The sequence below is a fragment of the Phodopus roborovskii genome, unplaced genomic scaffold, assembly GCF_943737965.1.
Source record: "Phodopus roborovskii unplaced genomic scaffold, PHOROB, whole genome shotgun sequence".
NCBI classification, from domain to species: Eukaryota; Metazoa; Chordata; class Mammalia; order Rodentia; family Cricetidae; genus Phodopus; species Phodopus roborovskii.
Genome location: NW_026126541.1, coordinates 4142929 through 4161411, shown reverse-complemented (window position 1 = coordinate 4161411; position 18483 = coordinate 4142929). Strand labels below are relative to the sequence as shown.

Here is an 18483-nt window from a genome sequence, read left to right as displayed (position 1 = left end):
CTGGTTCTCAGCTCCCTTGGGCAGAAGAGAAGGACTTTGCAGCTGGTTATTCCTTGTCCTGTATTTATCTGTGCATCTGTTTCCCCACAGCACCCCTTAGCAGACATATACATGCATATATATATGTCTTTACATATATATTTACATACATATGTATATATACATGTACACACATACATACACACACGCGCACACGCGCGCGCACACACACACACACACACACACACACACACACACACATATATATTTGTGAATCTCTTAGCATCAGAGTATCCCACAGGCAAGGCTTTATGGAAGGCAGAGTAACAACACACTTGTTGGGCAGGAAACATGTATGACTATGAACATGCAGGACCTGGTCATGGGGACAGGAAGAAGGCAGTGGCTTCCCATGGCATGCACTCATTTCAGAGCAGATAACAAGCAATAAAACATCGGCACTCCAACTCTGGGGACAGGCAGTACCCAAGGTGATCGTGGCATAAATGACTCCTTCAGGCAACTGTGCCAATCTGGTGACTCCATTGGGGAGATATGCTCCATAGTGGCCTGCATGATTGACGTTCAACAGCACAGACAGAGAAGATAGGGAGAGAGGGAGGGGGAGAGGATAAAGACAGAGGCACAGTCAAGCACGGAGACCCAGATGTGGCAGATGTCTGCCTACCTCTTCTGGAGGTTGAACGTCCCTTTTATGGCATTGCCTGAGACCACCTGCATATCAGATACTTACATTATGATTCATAGCAGTAGCAAAGCTGCAGTTAAAAAGCAGCAATGAAAATCATTTTATGGTTGGGGTCACCACAACATAGAGAATTGTATTAAAGGGTCACAGCACTAGGAAGGCTGAGAACCACTGCTCTAGAGGCTACTCACTGCTGTGCTCTCTGAGGTGTGGACTCATCAGGAAAGGCTAAGGGTGTCACTCCCCAGCTCCGCTCACATCACCAGGGATCACTACTCCCCACCAGTGGCATGTGGCCAGGGTGACATGTGCCATTATTTCTGGGTAGTGCTTTTAAGAAACAGATAGTCATTTTCCACTCACACTTTACAGAAGAGGTTCTGGTCCTGGAGGGTGGCTGCGCCAAACATGAGCCACACCTGAGCACCCAACTTACCCAGGATCAGAAATGCCACACCGCTCAGAAGAGACACCCACACCAGGGAGTTTTCAGTTACAGCTCCTGGTATTTCCCCAGCATGACGTATCAGGATGAAGACCCCCCATCTTGGGCAGAGAGGGACCTTGGTGACTTAAGCACAAGCCCTCGGAGCACTCAGTCAGCACCGGCTCAGAGAGCGGACCCTGGCTTAGCGGAGCAGCACTGGGCCATGGGAGATGAATAGGACAGGAGCCCCAGCAGCTGGGGGACACCTGAGCTTGCTTCTCTTTCCTCTTGTGACCCTGCTCAAGATGTGGGGACAGCAGGCAGGAAGTGAGGGCTGTCTGGCTTGCCACACAGGTAAAGTTCTCCGTCACAAGGACGTCCAACTCCCCAAATTGTGATGGTAGGAGAGATGGACAGTCTTCCAAACACCTGTGTCACCGGCCCACACTGCACTTGGTGAGTTCAGACAGACACTGTGAGAAGTTCGAGCTCAGGTGGTCGCCAGCAGGGATGCACGCGCCTGAGACAGGCTGGGTGTCTCGGACCACTTGTTTGTGTTTGTGTCAGGTGAAGCATCTGCCCCCGTGTGTTTAGGAGACAGGTTCGGGCTGGCAGAGGCCACACCCGAGAGAGGAGATGGTCTCAGTGTACACGGTGGAGCTCACTGGGTGAGTCACGGTTTCTACCTTCAGGATGCAGCCAGACTGCATCACCACGCCCTGGGTTGGCTTGGGTCTGAAATCACAGCCTGGCTGTGACACGCCAGCACCTCATTAGCTCAGTGGGCTGCAGTGAAGCTCATGTACCCGCAATGCCAACCACTTATAAGAAGCTCAGTCCCAACAAGCCCTCGCCTCCCACACAGTTAGTTCCTGGGACTGGGGGCCACAGGCAAACGAGAAGAAAAAAGTTCAGTGTCAATTCCAGGTCCCATCTCACCCTACTGTTGTTGAAGAAATGGACAAGGCCCTGCTTTGCCTGGGTTCATTCCCGCTGCCTGGCACCCATGCTCACCTTTGACCTTTGCGAAGTGCTGTTAAGACCAAAAAACTTCACAAAGGAAGGAGTAAGGAGGACTTGAGAAGAGGCTAATCTTGGTGTTGCTACCCCTAGAGGCCACTTGTCAAAGATCTGTCCCCAGTGTGGTGGTTCTGAGAGGTACTCTGGACATTAAGAGTCGTTGGGGCTGGACAGGTGGCTCAGCAGTTAGCACACTGGTGTTTACAGGGGCCCAGGGTTGGGTCTAATCCCCCACGTGGCTCCTCACAACTACTGTGATTCAAAATCCAGAGATCTGATACCCTCTTCTGGCCTCCTTGAGCACTACGCACAAACGTGTGTGTGTGTGTGTGTGTGTGTGTGTGTAAAACACTCATACATTTAAAATTAATTATTTTCTTAAAAAGAAAGCTCAAATAAAGGAGTAGATGCCTTGTGAGAGGTCCTAGGTATTGGGGTGTCCTCAAAGGAGTCACAGGAGCCCACCCTCCCTACCCTGTTTTGCTTGCTCGTTTTGAGGTTAGCAAGTTGAACATATCCCCACCGCAGTTGTCCGACAGGTCTGAAAGCAGCCTTGAGCAATGCGCCTGCGCAATCTTGAAATAGAGCCTCCAAAACTGTGGCCCTAAACAACCCCCTTTCCGTTTTAGGTTAATTCTCTCAGGTATCTCTGGTGATAAAGGACAACTGCAGGCTGAGGGCCTGGCCAGGAAGAGTGGCATCCTAGCACCCAGGCCAGCGTGCACAGCCCGTTTGCAAAGTGTCCGAAACCTCAGCTAGGCCAGTCATGAACCCACCTGCAAAGAGAGACTTGTAGTCCCATTCCAGGGACAACCGAAGTTCCCACCACGGCCTGCAGCCCCTTTGTATGTCCCTCACCGCCCCCCCCCCCGCCACATCTGCCTCCTCACTTAATAAGCACACCAAGGCATTCTCTGACTAAAAGGCCCTGCTCTCTGTCCCAAATTCTCTCTCTGCAGTTACCTGCTTGATGTATTCCCCACGGCTTCAAACACATGCCTGGGACCACACTAATTGCTTTCCTGCAGCAAACACAGCCACTGTCCTGTTTTCTGCCGTAATAGCCACCATCAAACACCGTCTGATGGACTTGTGGTATGTGTCCTCTCCCTTGAATGTGTTTTCTTGCCCTGCTAGTGACAGCATACCAACTGAATCCAGAAGATCATGAACGCTTCCCTCAGCCGTGGCCTGAAGTCCGCATCTATTACCGCCCAGGGCCACAGGCCCCTCGGCCAGCACATCTCTCCTACGCTACCGCTCTGTGCTCAGGAAACAGCCAGGTAGGATCTGGAACCCCACAGATACAGGAAACTGCTCCTGCGGGTACCCCGCGCCTCCTCATGGGCAGGTGGGCTGGACTCTTCGCAGGGACTGAACACCGAACACTGTTCCCCATGACATTTCACTTGGTCTGCCTCTGCTTAAGAGCCCAAGGTAAGCCTGCATGTCACCAGATGATGAGTCAGCATCAGCCTGTGGGTTATAGCAGTTAGACCCCTCTGGGCCCTAGCCCCTGGGACATACCGTTGATGGATGTGTCATATGGCTCAGCCTCTTCATAGTAGCCCTCGGGAGACTCAATCTTTGGGACGGCCAGCTGCTTCCGCTCTGGAATCTGTAACACAAACAGACAAAGCCAACAGCTTTAGATGGGACGCACTGGGAGCAACCATGGTTAGGTTTTCATGAGGGAAGAGGGAAGTAAAAAGTATGGCTGGGCTCTTGGCAAGATGACAGGGAACAGGGTCTACCTTGGGGGATGGGGTGGCCCCCAAGCCTTGTTTGCTCCCCGCTAAGAAAGAGTCATAGCCGGGCTGTTTTGGGAGAGACTTGGGCTGGAGGGATAGATCAGGGGTTGGGAGGGCTTGCTGCACACTCTTGGGGAGCAGAGTTGGGATCCTGGGACCCACATGCCAAGCTGGGTGTCACGCAAATGCCACAATTCCTGCTGTGAGAAAGCTGACACCCTTTCCTGGCTTCTATATGTGCATCCCCCCCCTCTCTCTGTCTGTCTCTTCTCACACACCCACACACACCCTCCCCACATGCACAGAAAGAGAGAGATATATATACATATGAAGGAGATAACTGTAATTGTCGAGGGGCCTCTACAAGCCCAGTCTGTGTGGAAAGGGCAGAAGCATGTCCACCCCATGACTACACGACATCAGTTGAGGCAGACCTACATAATCCTGGGTCTAAGACCTGTTACCGTCCACACATGCTTCGCTCCATGCCAGTGGTGTTAGGGCAGGCATGAGGAAGGCTCTGCCCTACCCTTCTCCTCCCACAACCACACAGGAAGGAGCAGGGTCATGAGGTCATATCCTAGTGAGAGCAGGTGCTGTGTCGGCTGGCAGAGGTGGCTTCTGAGACGTGATGTCCCTCCTGAGGCCAGGCCTTGCTTAAGAAGTAGGCATGCACTCAGGAGCTTCTCGGGGTGACCCTGGGTTGCTGGCAGCACCAGGTGCAAGGTCTCTGCTGTCAGTTGTCTCTGTCATCTGCTCAGCCAGCAGCCTGAGGAGGGGCGGCCTCTGAGACCTCTCAGGGACTGAGGGGAAGAGTTACCTCCCTGGATAGCCTTGGAGCTTGCACACTTTAAATTGGCTAGCCTCCCTGTGAGGAAGTGGCTCCTATCCGGAGGGACACTCCAGGGACCCAAAATTTGGCTCTGGGTCAGGGACTTGTTAGAGCTGGACAATTGGGAGAGGGGAACCTCCGTCACAGCGTTGGCACTCATTACCAGGGGTCTGTGGCTAGCAGAGGCCACCTTGTTCAGGGTGGAGTACCAGGCAGGTTTCCTCAGATTCTCCCCAGAGTAAAAGCTACTGTAAGTGATGGACACAGCGTAGGACTGTGTGAGCATTCTACCTGTATGACTGTGTATATGTTGTTTAGGTTGTATCGTAAAAAGAAGCACAGTCTATTCACAGAGGATTAAACTGTGCTGGGCAGTTTAAGTGTTCAGTAAGTGAGTGTACATTTCTACCAGACCCCCCACCCACCCCTGCAAAACAACAAAAACATCAAAGTCCCATGCTGACATTCCATAGTCCTGAGACAGACTATCAGAGGTCAAAGGACAGAGAGCCTAACGCGTCAGGGCTAAGGAGAAAGGACCCCTGTGTTAAGTACCAGCACCATTAAAATGTGAAGATTGTAATTGTGGTAGGTCATCTTATGTCAACTTGACAGGAACTAGAGTTATCTCAGAGGAGGGGAGCCTCAGCTGAGGAAAATACCTTCCTAAGATCCAGCTGCAAGGCATTGTCTCAATTAGTGATTGATGGGAAAGGGCCCAGCCCGTGTGGGCATCCCTGGGCTGGTGGTCCTGGGTTCTATAAAAAAGCAGGTTGAACAAGCTATGGGAAGCAAGTCAGTCCACAGTCCCCTCCATGGCCTGTGTGTCAGCTCCTGCCTCCGGGACCCTGCCCTGCCTGCTTGAGTGTCTGCCCAACTCCCTTAGATGATGAACAATGCCGCTGGAGTGTCAGTCAAATAAACCCTTTCCTCCCCGACTTGCTTTGGTCACAGGGTTTTACAGCAGCAATTGAAACCCTAAGGGAGGCAGTGATCATTAACTAAGGATACAGAAGACATTTATTCAAACACTAAAATAGTCATCCATCGGAAAAGATGAGGAAGAACCCTCATCCATATTTCTGCTTGTTCTCCAAAGAGCCAACTAGCATGTATTTTAGGGAACTTTTGTGTTCCTCTTGGGGACTCTTATATCAGTGACTCAGTCCTAGGGTTGCAGCATGCAAATCACCCACAGACCTTACATGCTAAGGAAGTGAGCATGCAAGATAACATTATTGAACAAAGCAGGTAGCTGGTGAGTGGGCCAAAGGGCTGAGGGCTCTTGTGTATCAATCCCTAAGATGAAACACAAGATCTGAAGACAAAAGTTGGCCCAGATGACACAATGCGTTCATGCATCCTTCCCTGGGGACACACTATGGGAAGTTCTGGGGCCATGTTAAGTGGGTAGGCCACTTCCAACACTGACCAAGGAATTGCCATTTGGGTGTCAGCTGCTTCTCCCAGCATGAGGTTCCCTTGAGATCAGTGCTAATGTCATGCGGCTGGCAGCCAGCAAACATCTGTTTCTCTTGCAGTGACCACAGCACCTGGCTGTGCAGCCTGGAAAGACCTCAGCTGTCTGAGTCATAGTCCACGCCCACAAGTTTGCTCCAGACCCCTGGCTGCCCTTCACTGCTGGACAGACCTGGTCTCCTCCGACTCTGGGGACCAGAGTGAGGGTCTAGCCGGAGATAAGTCAGGGCTCAGAGTTGACAAGCACCCCAACTTCAGGATAGAGACCACCATCCTGGTCCAGACAGAGACACTGTGGGCCCAGCTTTTGGGCAAAGGCTTCCCCACAGCACTCTGATACTCTGGAGTCAGGAGAGGGGAGAGGAAAGGCCAGGTTCAGGCCCTGGAGTGAAACTGTCACTGCCTGGGAGCCCTAGGTGACAAGGACTCTGGGCTCACCTGACCCTGTTCCTCTGAACATATTAGAACTGCTTTGGGTGAAATGAACAGGAAGGCTTGGGGCACATCACATGCATGAACACGCGTGTGTGGTCAGGTGAGGGCCTGGATAGCAGAGACCATCCTTCGTCACGCCACATCTGGAAGCACTGGGGGTGGGGGTGGGGTGGTAGTGGGCGCCTTGGACACTTCATACCCTTCTGGCAAAGAAAGTCCGCCTGGTGGAGGGAAGGGCTTGCACATGAGGTGGGCTTATGCTGCTAGAACTTTCTGTAGTGCTGGAGTCTGTTCACGGGACAATCACCACACCTCAGAAAGGCCCTTCAGACTGAGCCATTCCTGGGTGGTGACATTTTCTCCAACTCCAGCACCAGTGTTCTCTCAGATGTGGTCCTTGTGACTCCCTACACTAAGATAGCACCGGGGGGTGGGGGGTGGGGCGGGGGGGCGGGGGGGCGGGGGGGACGGGGGGGTGGGGGGGCGGGGTATCTCTCAGGAGGACCATGTCTACTCATATGAAGACTTTTCAAGTCTTCACACTGAATGGCATGGATCCTAGGGGCTTCCAGGACCACTGTGAATTAGAGCTACGACCAAAGCCCAAACCCTGTGCTCTCTACACTGTGTTTGGAAAACACAGACTAATATACTTAATGCCAGGAAGACTCTGCCTAGTCAATAGGCAGGTCATTGTGAGTGATGCCTGGGAGCCAGAAAACTTATCGTGGGACCAGTTTCTCTTCTCTAATTAGAACTACCCACATCTGGATGGGAGAGTTCCAAGGGGTGTCTCCCCCAGACCTCCAAAGCATTGCAGTGAGAATGGGGGGGGGGGGTCCTGGAAGGAACACAGCCCATCACATGGCTATAGAGCCAGCAAGAATCCTGTGCCCACATCCTGCCTCTGCCTCCCTGAGCCAGGACGCTTACCACTCTGAGATGGTGACAGAGTCATCTGTCCCTTGAAGGGCAGTGGGAGAAGAGATTTGCATGGAGTGGGATGGAAGTTCAGGAGGTGGCCATCAACAGCATCACAGGGACACCTAGAGATGACGTTGGGCTCTCCAATAATCTCTCTGCCCAACACAAAGAGTCCCACCAGCTGTCACTCAGCTCAGGGGACTTCAAGCTGAGACACTGACTCGGATACTGAAGAACCTGCTTTATGTCCCATGTGGTGGAGTTGTGTATTCCAACTCGAGGGACTCCTGAATTGGAGGCTGGTTCAGAGCCATCCTGGGCTTGAGACCCTTCTGGTGATGGCTGGTTAGCCCAGAGCTCAGTGACCACAGAGTGCTGATCAAGGGCCCTGCTTCCTAAAAACAACCTCCTTGACGTCTTAGATCTTTTCTAGAAAGCCTCCTTTTGGGGGAAAGAAATCTGGGATCAAATCCTGACACTGTCACTTCTAGCAATTCTAGAATATGAGACAATGCGCTTCCTGGTTCGATTTCCCATCCCCCCCTACTGAATCAACTTGACACAAGCTAGAGTTAGTTATCTGAAAAGAGGGAACACAATTGAGAGAATGCATTGATAAGATTGGCTTATAGACAGTCGTGCATGTGGGGCATTTTCCTAATTAGTGATTGATGTGGGAGGGCCCAGGCCATTGTGGGTGGTGCCACCCCTGGGCAGATGGCCCTAGATGATATGGAAAAGCACACTGAACAAATTAGGGGGAGAAAGCCAGTAGGCAACACTGTCCATGACCCTTGCTTCAGACCATGCCTCCAGTTGCTGCCTTGGGTTTCCCCAGTGATAGACCTGGAACTTGAGTGGAAATTAACCCTTACTTCCCTGAGCCGCTTTTGATAATAGTGTTTATTACAGCAATAAAAACCTAATATCCCCTATCATGTAAATACTGTGACTCATCTCACCAAATGTTGCCTTGATGTGGCACCTACAGTGCCGTATGCCTTGCAGACTTAGCCCGGTGAACTGGACCATCTGGTCACACGGATGCCAGTATCACTGTCACTTAAACACTGAGGAACAAAGGGCTGGAGACTTGAAGTAACTTGCTCATGGTCAAAGAGCTAGTATCGACCAACTGTAATCTGAACACGAGACTGTCAGAGCTACGGTTTTACTCATCACTCACCCATTCATCCATCCAAATATGTATCCACCTACCTGCCACCCACCCAACCACATAACTATCTATTCATCCATCTACTCATCTATTTATCCACCCTCCTACATCCACACCCAACTTTACCTACCCATTCATCCACCCAATCACCATCAACTTACCTACCCATCCATCCATTCACCCAATCACCATCAACTTACCTTCCCATCCATTCATCCAATCACCATCAACTTACCTTCCCATCCATTCACCCAATCACCATCAACTTACCTACCTACCCACCCACCCACCCATTCATCCACCCAGTCACCACCAATTTACCTACCTATCCACCCAATCATCATCAATGTACCTTCCCATTCATTCACCCAATCACCAACTTACCTACCCATCCATTCACCCAATGGCCATCAATTTACCTACCTACCCACCCATCTACCCAATCACCATCAACCTACCTACCTATCTACCCATCCATCCACTCACACCAGTGTGCAACTACTACTTTATGGCCTACTTGATACAGATGCTAGGCATGAGGTGGTGGATGGAAGGTACAATCTTGTCCTGTGGAGCTTCTCATGGAGGAGACAAATAATAAGAGGATGATGCCAGTAATGACAGGGGCCATGGTTGGACACAATGTAACCAAGGCAGAGCAGGAATACAGTGGCTCCTCTACCCAGGCCAGGGAAGTGTAAGCTTCTGAGAGAAGAGGAGGTGCCTGTCATCTGTGACCCAGAAAGTACCAAGTCCCTGGGGCAGAACCCACCCCAGGGGCAGAAGGGCAGTGAGTGAAAGCCAATATAAAGAGGCTGCACACACTACTGTGGGCAGGGGTCCCGCTGGAGACCATGCTGGGAACAGGAAGTCTGTTTCCAAGCTTTACAAGACCCACTGGTGGATTTCAAGTATGAGGTGCAATGTGGTACCAATCCTCTTTCTGCTCTGTGTATGTGTGACAAAGTCATACTTTCAGGCCCTGCTAACCTGTAGCTCAGTTCAGCCTTGAACTCATGGAGATCCTCCTGCCTCAGTCTCCTGAGTGCTGGCATCATAGGCATGAGCCACCACACCTGGATAAGAATTACTTTTTTGGAAGGTCACAGACTCACGGACTAGCGACCAGAGTAGTTTATGGCCTTGCAGTGTTCGGTACATGGTGACATCTGACAAAAGCACTTGACCAAACCTCCCATGGTACACTGCGCATAGCACCTGGAGTGTCCTGGTCAGGCTTCCTGTGTTCTGGCTTCCCCAGGCTGTGTCCTGCACACAGAATGTACTTAGAATGTGTCAGTGGCTTGGAGGACTGGCAGACGCCAGTGATGACAAATGCAAGCTCTGAGAGCCCGAGTCAGGGAGGTGACCAGGTACCCTGGCCTGACACTCACCATCTTGGGTGGAGGAAGATCTGGAAGGCTCTTCTGTGGGGCTGAGGAGTGCTGGCTGGGCTCCCCATTGGCCAGGGGACCCTGCTGCTCGGGCGCTGTGGGCAGCAAGAGGAGAAGGCTTCAGAGAGGGGCAGCGGCTCTGTTACGCAGGGGTGTCTGCTCACCTGTCCATGTCCTGTGTACCCTATTTGAGCGCGTGTCAATTACCCAGGCAGGCAATCCAGAGCCAAAGCTGTTTTTGTTTTGATTTTTTTTTTTGTTTTTGTTTTTTTCCTTCTAAGAATAGGCCAGCCCTACACAGACTCCTCAGAAGTAGCCAGCATGGAGTTTCTGGAAGGCTTGACAACCCTCCCCTACCTGCCCCATTTTCAAAAATGGCCCAGACATAGAGCCTCAGCTGCTTGGCAGTCACTATATTGAGCCACACAAAGCACCGACCTGGTGATTATGGATCTTTCCTCCCGCCGTTTAACCAGAAGGTAGAGTGGCCACAGGCACTGCATGAGCTTCTCACTCCCTGACTTGTGGTGGGGGGAGGGGAGGAACAGGCGTGGACACCACACCAAAGAAGTTAGGCTACCGACTTCCGAGTCTCTCCAGTTCAACCAGCCCAACAAGACAGTGCAGGCTGGCGGAGGCTCAGAGGCCAGCATTTATGGGGTTGTGACTGGGTCTCTGGGGGAAGTCCCTTCCCACCCCCTGAAGTCTTTTTGTTTGAGAGTTGGAGGAAAACCTTCCTGTGGTCCCTCCCTGATGCTGAATATTCTATAATGTCTGGGCCGCACACGCCAGAGGTTCTCAGAGAACCTCTGAGGTAGAAGGGTAAGGTGTCGCCCCGAGTCCTTGCAGGAGAGAACGCATTCTGCCCAAGACTATGCTGTGAGCTTCATCTTTTAATACCACAGTTGCTGACACCACCATTTCCCCTGCCTCCTCCCAAGCAGACTTTCACCCAAAGGGGCAGGGCTGGGACCGTGGGATCAGTGCCACACGCAGCTGCTCTTCTAGAATGTCTGAATTATGACTTCCTCTTCCCGCAACGATTCTGGGAAAAGCCAAGAGATTTTAGGGGCATGTTCCTTGTCCAATCGGCAAGAAGGTGGTGGCCTTCTTGAAACAACCAAAAATATATAAACCCAAAATACCATTCACCAAAATATGGATTCCAAAAATAAACTCCTGGGTCTGTCTGTGAACTGGGATGGAGATGAGGAGGGTGGGTGAGGCTTGTGGATCCTCTGCCTGAAGCCAGGCAGCCCCAGAAGCCCAGCCCTTAGGGCCTCGTACCTTCATGTGGAGATGCTGAGTTCTGTTCCCTGTTGACTGACACTTTGTTCATGTAAATATACTCCTCATCAGAACCTGCAGAGGGAAAGACAGGAGATGTGGCTTTGTTTCGCCTTCAGAAAGAGACAGTGTCCACTTACAATATCTTTACATGCTCAGGACCCAGGGAGAGCACTTGGCACCGGGCTGGCACAATGGCCAGGGTTCAGTCCTCAGAACCCACACATGGTGGCTCACAGCTGCCTGCAACTGCAGTTCCAGAAGCTGCAACACCCTCTCCTGCCTCTGTAGGCACCAGGAATATATGTGATGTACATATACACATGTATACAAAACATCCATGCATGTGAAGAGAAAATAAGTAATTAATTATGAAAAGGGAGCATTTAGGGTTTCACGCTGTTTAAAGAGTTAGTCACAGAGACAGGTGGCAGACTTTTAGTGTAGGAATAACCCCTGGCTTTCTACCCCGGAGGTGGAGGATGGAGGCAGGATAGAGATGGGGAGGCCACAGAGGACAGCTTCAGGACCAGAATGGGTAAACAAAAGGGCATTCATCCCTCACAGAGCTACAGCGCATTCTACAAACTGAAGATGTCTCTACTTCCTATCTGCCTTTCTCATGGTAGTATGAATCATGATAGATTAAAATCAGAAGTGTCTAGATTAAAGTAAACCACACTGGACATTTAGCTCCCAAAGTCCATGGTGGAGGGGGTTGTCCACACAGGCTGGGGGAGGATGGGCAGCTGAAAGAACAAATCATCAGGACAAGAAAGCTAGGCACCGGAAGTGGGGCCCACCAGTCCTTTGGTCTGCCCTGTGGATTGAAACTGTAGTGAATACAACCCATGCCCTCCTTTAAATTACTGGGGTGTAGGTCAGGCTACCATTCTGGTTGGTGCCTGCTGGCAGAGGGGAACTAGCTTCATGCCACATGCCTGGTCCTCAGCCCCTATGTACCCACTCTCTGAGGCTGATGAGAAAGCCCTCCATCATTTTTCCTCTTTTGAACCCTCTTGCTGGTCCTCTGTGGCCCTTAATTTGTATTTCCTAGCAACACATAGTTGGTAAATTCTTGTGGTTGGACAGTATTCCTGAGCCAATAGACTCAATGTAAACCTTTGCCCAAGGATCCAATTCAATGCCAGTCTTCCATGGCCTTAAACGGCTGACTCCAGCCAAGGGACTGTAAAAGAAGCTTGGGAACCCAGAGGGTCAAGAGGAGGCTGGATGGGTTCTCAGCATCAGTCAGAGTGGCGTCATTTCAGTGACTAGCCATGCCAGGACCAGTAAGCAACACTGCGCCAGCCCAGATGCCTCTGCTGATGTGTTAGGGCTGGGAAGATGAGCGAGACAGGGCTCTGCCAAGCTCTGCTGAGTGGCAACTTCTGGGAAGAACCCTAATCCCTAAGTCTGATGGTCTTCTCTGCCCAGATGGAAAGCCATCAAGATGAAACCCTGCACGTGAACCGAACAGAACTTACATGAAAAAGTAAATAACTTTAGAGATGACAAAGATTAGAGGCGAGGAACTTAAAGGCTCAAAATAAGGAAACAGTAAAAGAAACCACAGCACGTTAAATTCAGAAAGCCTCACCACCATTCTGCAAAAGCAAATAGAGTCCCAGAGATGGTAAATTGACAATCATGTGACCTTGAGGACAGCTTTGCACTAACACATCCCTTTTTTTACTATTTCCACAGCTAGAAATCTGTCTTACAGATAAGCTCTAGTGCACAGGCAGAACCCTTGAAGCTGTCTGCTGTAATGTTGTCTGAAGTCTTTGGTTTTGTTGGAAAGCACTATACTACCAATAACAGGCAAGGGGACCTGCCACCTGCAGAGAGTGGCACCTCTCAAAGAACCAGGGCAAGGGAGGGAAGGAGGGAGAGCTGGAGTCCTTGGCTACAGTTGGATGGGCAGTGCCTCCTGTTAGAGGAGCAACTACTGGAACATTCTGCAATCTTAAGCAGGGGAAGCAGGGGACATATTTCTTGCTGACAAAGGCATGGCATGCCACAGGCTGCCAAGTCCTTGACAGAGGAGCATTCAATCTGTGCCCTGTCATCAGTCAAAAACAGAGGGCCTATCAAACTAAAAAATAAAAGCTCAGAAGACCCAGGTAGATGATCCCATTTGAAAATTAGGAAAGCACCCACAGGTGTGCAGGCGTGCGCGCTTGCTTGCTTGCTTGCTCTCTCTCTCTCTCTCTCTCTCTCTCTCTCTCTCTCTCACACACACACACACACACACACACACACACACACACACACGTGCACTCCATGGACATGGACACATAGGAGTGCATTCCCCATCCCCACCCCCTCTCATACTCCACCCCACATGTGAAGACCACAATCTTTCTTCGAGCGAGCAGCGTCTCCCCTCACAGAGTGAGCTGAGTCTGTGGAGATACACAGTAAGGCGGGGGGGGGGGTGGGGGGTGGTGAGGGAGGGTCAAGGGGAAACAAATGTTGTAATGGTGGGAATGTGTTAGGATTCAGTCTAGGGTGGCACATTTAATCCAGGTGACAGACTGGAGAGAGAACACAATGGTGAGGTCTGCCTGCTCTCTTCTTCCACCACTCACACCTGGAGGCCTCTGGGCAAGTGACGGTAAATGCCACAACACCAACTCCCTCACAGATATGACGTAAGGGTTAAGTGACATAATCTGAGTCAGTGTACACATTACACACTGTCCTAAACACCACTGATACCATCTATATTAATTCCCTGTTGTCTGAACAGAGCAAAGACGGCCAGGAGGCAAAGTTCTCAAATGTGTGTAGTAGCAACTGATTTATGTGGGTGCCACCCCTGAGAATTCTAAGCAGTGACCACAAGCCTCACTATGGTTGAACACATCCATCTGTGGATTTGGGGAATCTCTGGAGTTATTCACATTAGAGATGCTTGATCAGATCCCCGTAACTTCCACCATCCATCTGTTGCAGAGACCAAGAGTAGAGAAAGCCAGAGAGATAAAGACCACGGTGCAGCAGGCTAAGCCCTAAGGGATCAGGAACCTAAGGCATTGTGGTACACTGTTCTTCACAGAGGCAGTCTTTGTAATGATGTTACAAACTTACGGCTTTGTAATGACAATGTTACAACTTCTATAACAATGTTACGTCTTTATGACACTGTTACAACTTTTTATTGCAATGTTACATCTTTATGCCAGTGTTACAATGTTACATCTTTAAAGGCCCAGGATCCTGCTGTTTGAAGAGTTCTATCAATGAGTCCTCTGTGAGGTGACTCATCCCTCTCGAACCTTCCCTCTTTGTTGTGTGGATTCCCCTCTGTTTCCCACCAGCACTTGTTTGATGTGCAGCCTGTCAGATGCTGCTACAAAGCTAGGAGCCTGGGAACTGTGCAGTGACCTCGAGAGGGGAAAGGCAAGCACTTAATGATGGAGAGTGGGGAGCCAGGATGGTTCCTGCAGAAGGAAATGGCGGAAGGGAGCCCCAAAGAGCAGCCTGCAGTATTCAGGCTAGATTGAGGGGACATTCAGGACTGTGACAGCTGTAGCAGGTGAACACTTCCCTTCCTGCCAGGGATGGTGGCCACTCCTGCTGGGAGGCAGATGGACTTGACACCCCCTGATGGTCCCTACTGTCCCCACACAGAACTCCTAGTCACAAACACCTGGCATAAAAGTCACCTGCACTCAGCTGTCAAAATTTCATCAAACTTTTCTTCTAAAAGCAGTTCTGAATTTGCTAGAAATGAAACCATCTGCCCAAAAGAATTATATAGGAGTGATCATGGCAGTCGTTAAGTTTCACAGCTGAAAACTGTGAACGCCCCCATACAGACATCAACAACTAAGTAAGAATATGCAAATCACACACAGCCCCAATGAGCCTCCCAAGGGAGCCATGGGTTAAATACTCCACAGAGGAAGAACAAACTACAGGTGTACCCACAGCTCCCGTGGGTCTCCAAAGGAAGCCACAGTAGACACAGTATGATGGCATCGACACACAATTCCAGAGCAGGTGCCTTCTCAAGGCGACAGAAACTGGGGAATGTCTGCCTTGCAGTAGAGATGGGAAGGAGAGAAAATGGAGCAAGGTTGAATTTAAGAAAAACAACCGTATGTGCATATGCTTGTGGGGGTCAGAAGTCAACTAGAAATGTTGGTCCTTGATTTCTCTTTGCCTTTCGTTGCAACTATCCACCTGTTTGTGTGTGAGTCCTCTTGTTTATCCAGGCACAGTGTACACGTGTGGGTATGTTGCATGCGAGTGGGCTCACCTGTGCAGATGCCATGTGAAGGCCAGGGGCTGACACTGGGAATCTTTCTTAAGGGCTTCTCCACCTGCTTTCCTTGGCCAGCATCCAGTGGAGCTCTGTCCCTTTCCACCTCCCCATGGGAATACAGGTGCATGCTGTAACGTCTGGCTTTGGGGGGTGGGGGTGGGGGTGGGGATCAAACTCAGGTCTTTCTAAGCTTGTGCTGCAAGAATGTTACTGACTGAGCCATCTTCCCAGCCCAGAAGGGAGAATTTTCTGGATGATAGGGGTATCCTGTTTAGTTTTAGATAGGGGGGTCATCCGGTGTATACAGTTATTGCATATTTAAAGTCCGTACACTCTATTGTATGTGAATTCTAACCCCCCCACACACAAAATGGTGGAACAATTATGGATTCATGGTTCTGCAATTTACAGTTTTAGAGCCATATCTTCTTCTCCCCTCAGGCTACACAATACTAGTCGAGGTATTTAGATGCCACAGTCTGAGTTCCCTGTGCAGGAGTAGCATCAACCCATGGAGTTGTGTTGAAGAAATGAGCTCATTTCATACAAATGCAGCCTCCTTAGGCAGAACACAAACCCTAGGCATTTGCAACAACTTCCTGCTACCCAAGGAAGCCATGGGCATTCTTAACAACACCCTGTTCCTCTCTTTCAGGCAGTAGGGAGGGGGCTTGGAACACAGTCCGCTTACAACCCCATTCACCAGCTGATGTGTGGAGTGTGGAGAGGGTTCCCAGACAAGTCAGGTTACCTCGTACCACTCTTATGAGCTCAACTGTGCCCCTTCACACATTGAACCCTCATCTCTAGGTTTTCAGAACTTTTACTTGGGAAGAGAGCCTAAAACTGAGGTCTCAGCGTAATCCTAGTCTATGTGGACGGAGTCCTCACAAGATGAGATCAGGAGACACACAGCGGTGGCTGTGTGAGGACCCACCCTGGAGAAAGTCTGAAGGGAGAGCCCGCCTGCTGACTCCGTGCTCTCAGGAGCTGGTCTCCAACGGTGTGAGGAAATAAAGGTGCGTTATGAAAGGCCCCACGACACTGAGCTACGACAGCCTGAGCAGGCAAGTGCTCTGTGGGGACACGGGGTTGCAGGCCTATACTTACTGCCACTCTTGGTGTAAAGCCGCAGGAGCTCTGCCAAGCCGCTCTTCCTCACCACAGCTGAGCTGCTCAGGTTCTCCTGGTCTAGAACCTTGAGGAAGTCATCGAGCTCTGTCAGCAGCTGTTCCAGGGCTAGAGACAAACACCGGAGAATGTGTTCAGTGACTGTTTCTCTGGCCACCCGGCAACACCCACCAAGGACCTGTGGTCCCAGCAGGAAGGGGCTCCTGTGAGGTTCGGCAGAAATACTGGCTTGGGAAGGGCACTTGGTGGGAGAAAACGGGACCTTTAATTAGAGACAGATACCCTCAAAGAGAGCCACAAGCCTGCCACTTGCTGGAGAAGAGATGGTGGCCTGGCTGGCCCAGTATTCAGAGGGCTCCCCTCCGTTACCAATGCCCAATTTCACAGTTAAAAGGAGAAAGAAACACCTTCCAAAGGCCTTGCTGGACACTGGTCTTGCAACTTGACCTTCTCAAGTCAGTTAGATAAACACTTTTCTTTTTAAAAGTCCATCCATCAAACCAAATACCATTGTCCTGCTAAAGGAACACAGTAATAAAATGATGTCTGACGATATTCCTCAGAACTCATAGATCAGTGCCTCTCACTCAGCCATCCTCAGAGAGGTTTCTTCTGTAGTGGACGAGAAGTAACACAGAGACCCACAATTGGGCAGTGTGCAGAGAGTGCGAGGCTTTGGAGTGTGTAGCCCTAGACGGGATGCTGAGGAGGAGGAGGAGCCAGAGGGGATGGATGAGTCCAAGGAAGCATCCAAGGAAGCAGTGTCTTCCGCACACAACAGGACGGATGCACACACGAACTCAGACTGCCAGCACTCACAGGACCTGCACAGGTCTAAGCCAGAGTCCCCGTGCTGAGTCAGGGAGTGAACAGGGGCTCCCATTCCTAACCAAGAAGCTGCCTCCAATTGACAACAGCTCACAAAGGAAGTCAGTTTTCTATAAGAGAGTCTCACGGGGTATAGTAACCACACTTAGAGGCAGGGCCCATGCTCAGTGGTAGACGGTCAACTGAAAACAAGCTCAGTGGTGTTTCTGTGGATGGCTGGTTTTTATTTTTTGGTTTTTTTTGGTCTCATATTGCCGTTTAGGCATTCTTAATCTTACAGGTCTCTTACTTGTGTATTATGGTTTCCAGTTTTGACTTTGTGTCTTTATGGGTTTTGTTTGTGTGTGGTGTGTGTGTGGGGGGGCTGTTCTTGTGCTTTTCATTTATTTATTTGTTTGTTTTTTATTCTGGTTTTGTTTTTTGTAGAGAAGGCAGGCATGGAGCTGGATGTGTGGGGAGGTGGGAGGACCCAGGAGGAGATGAAGGGAAATTACCATGAAAACTTTTTCAACTAAAAAACAAGGTTGTCCCATCACTGAAATGCCATCACTCCAAGGCCGATCATGGTTTGGATTCACAGCTTTCTAAAATACAAACCTGTTCACGGACAACTATTGACAAAGAGCTTTCCCTGGTTCGCCTCTCTCCAGACTCTTACAGCGCCATCTACCACATTTGCTGTCCCACTCTATGGCCAAGCCTACATCTCGCCATGCCAATTATAGGAAGTGCCTCTTGTATCCACCCTTTCTCTCCAAGCATCCCTCCAGAAGCACACTGGCTAGCCTCTAAAACAGCAAAGCTCCTTGGGAAAATAACCCCATGCCACCAGCT

At 50.5% G+C, this 18483-nt stretch overlaps 2 protein-coding genes across 2 annotated transcripts in view; both read right to left on the bottom strand.

The window, feature by feature from the left end:
• The window catches only part of Afap1l2 (actin filament associated protein 1 like 2), a 102426-nt gene that overhangs the window by 24212 nt on the left and 59731 nt on the right, over positions 1-18483 (bottom strand). Inside the window, exons 2-5 of the mRNA XM_051199736.1 lie at positions 16801-16929; positions 11415-11489; positions 10128-10222; positions 3663-3753 (exon numbers count right to left, since the gene is read on the bottom strand). Coding sequence (XP_051055693.1) covers positions 3663-3753; positions 10128-10222; positions 11415-11489; positions 16801-16929 — 390 coding nt within the window. The remainder of the gene's footprint in view (positions 1-3662; positions 3754-10127; positions 10223-11414; positions 11490-16800; positions 16930-18483) is intronic.
• Dclre1a (DNA cross-link repair 1A) overlaps positions 1-18483 on the bottom strand; it is a 422254-nt gene that overhangs the window by 377700 nt on the left and 26071 nt on the right. The gene's annotated exons all lie outside the window — the stretch shown is intronic.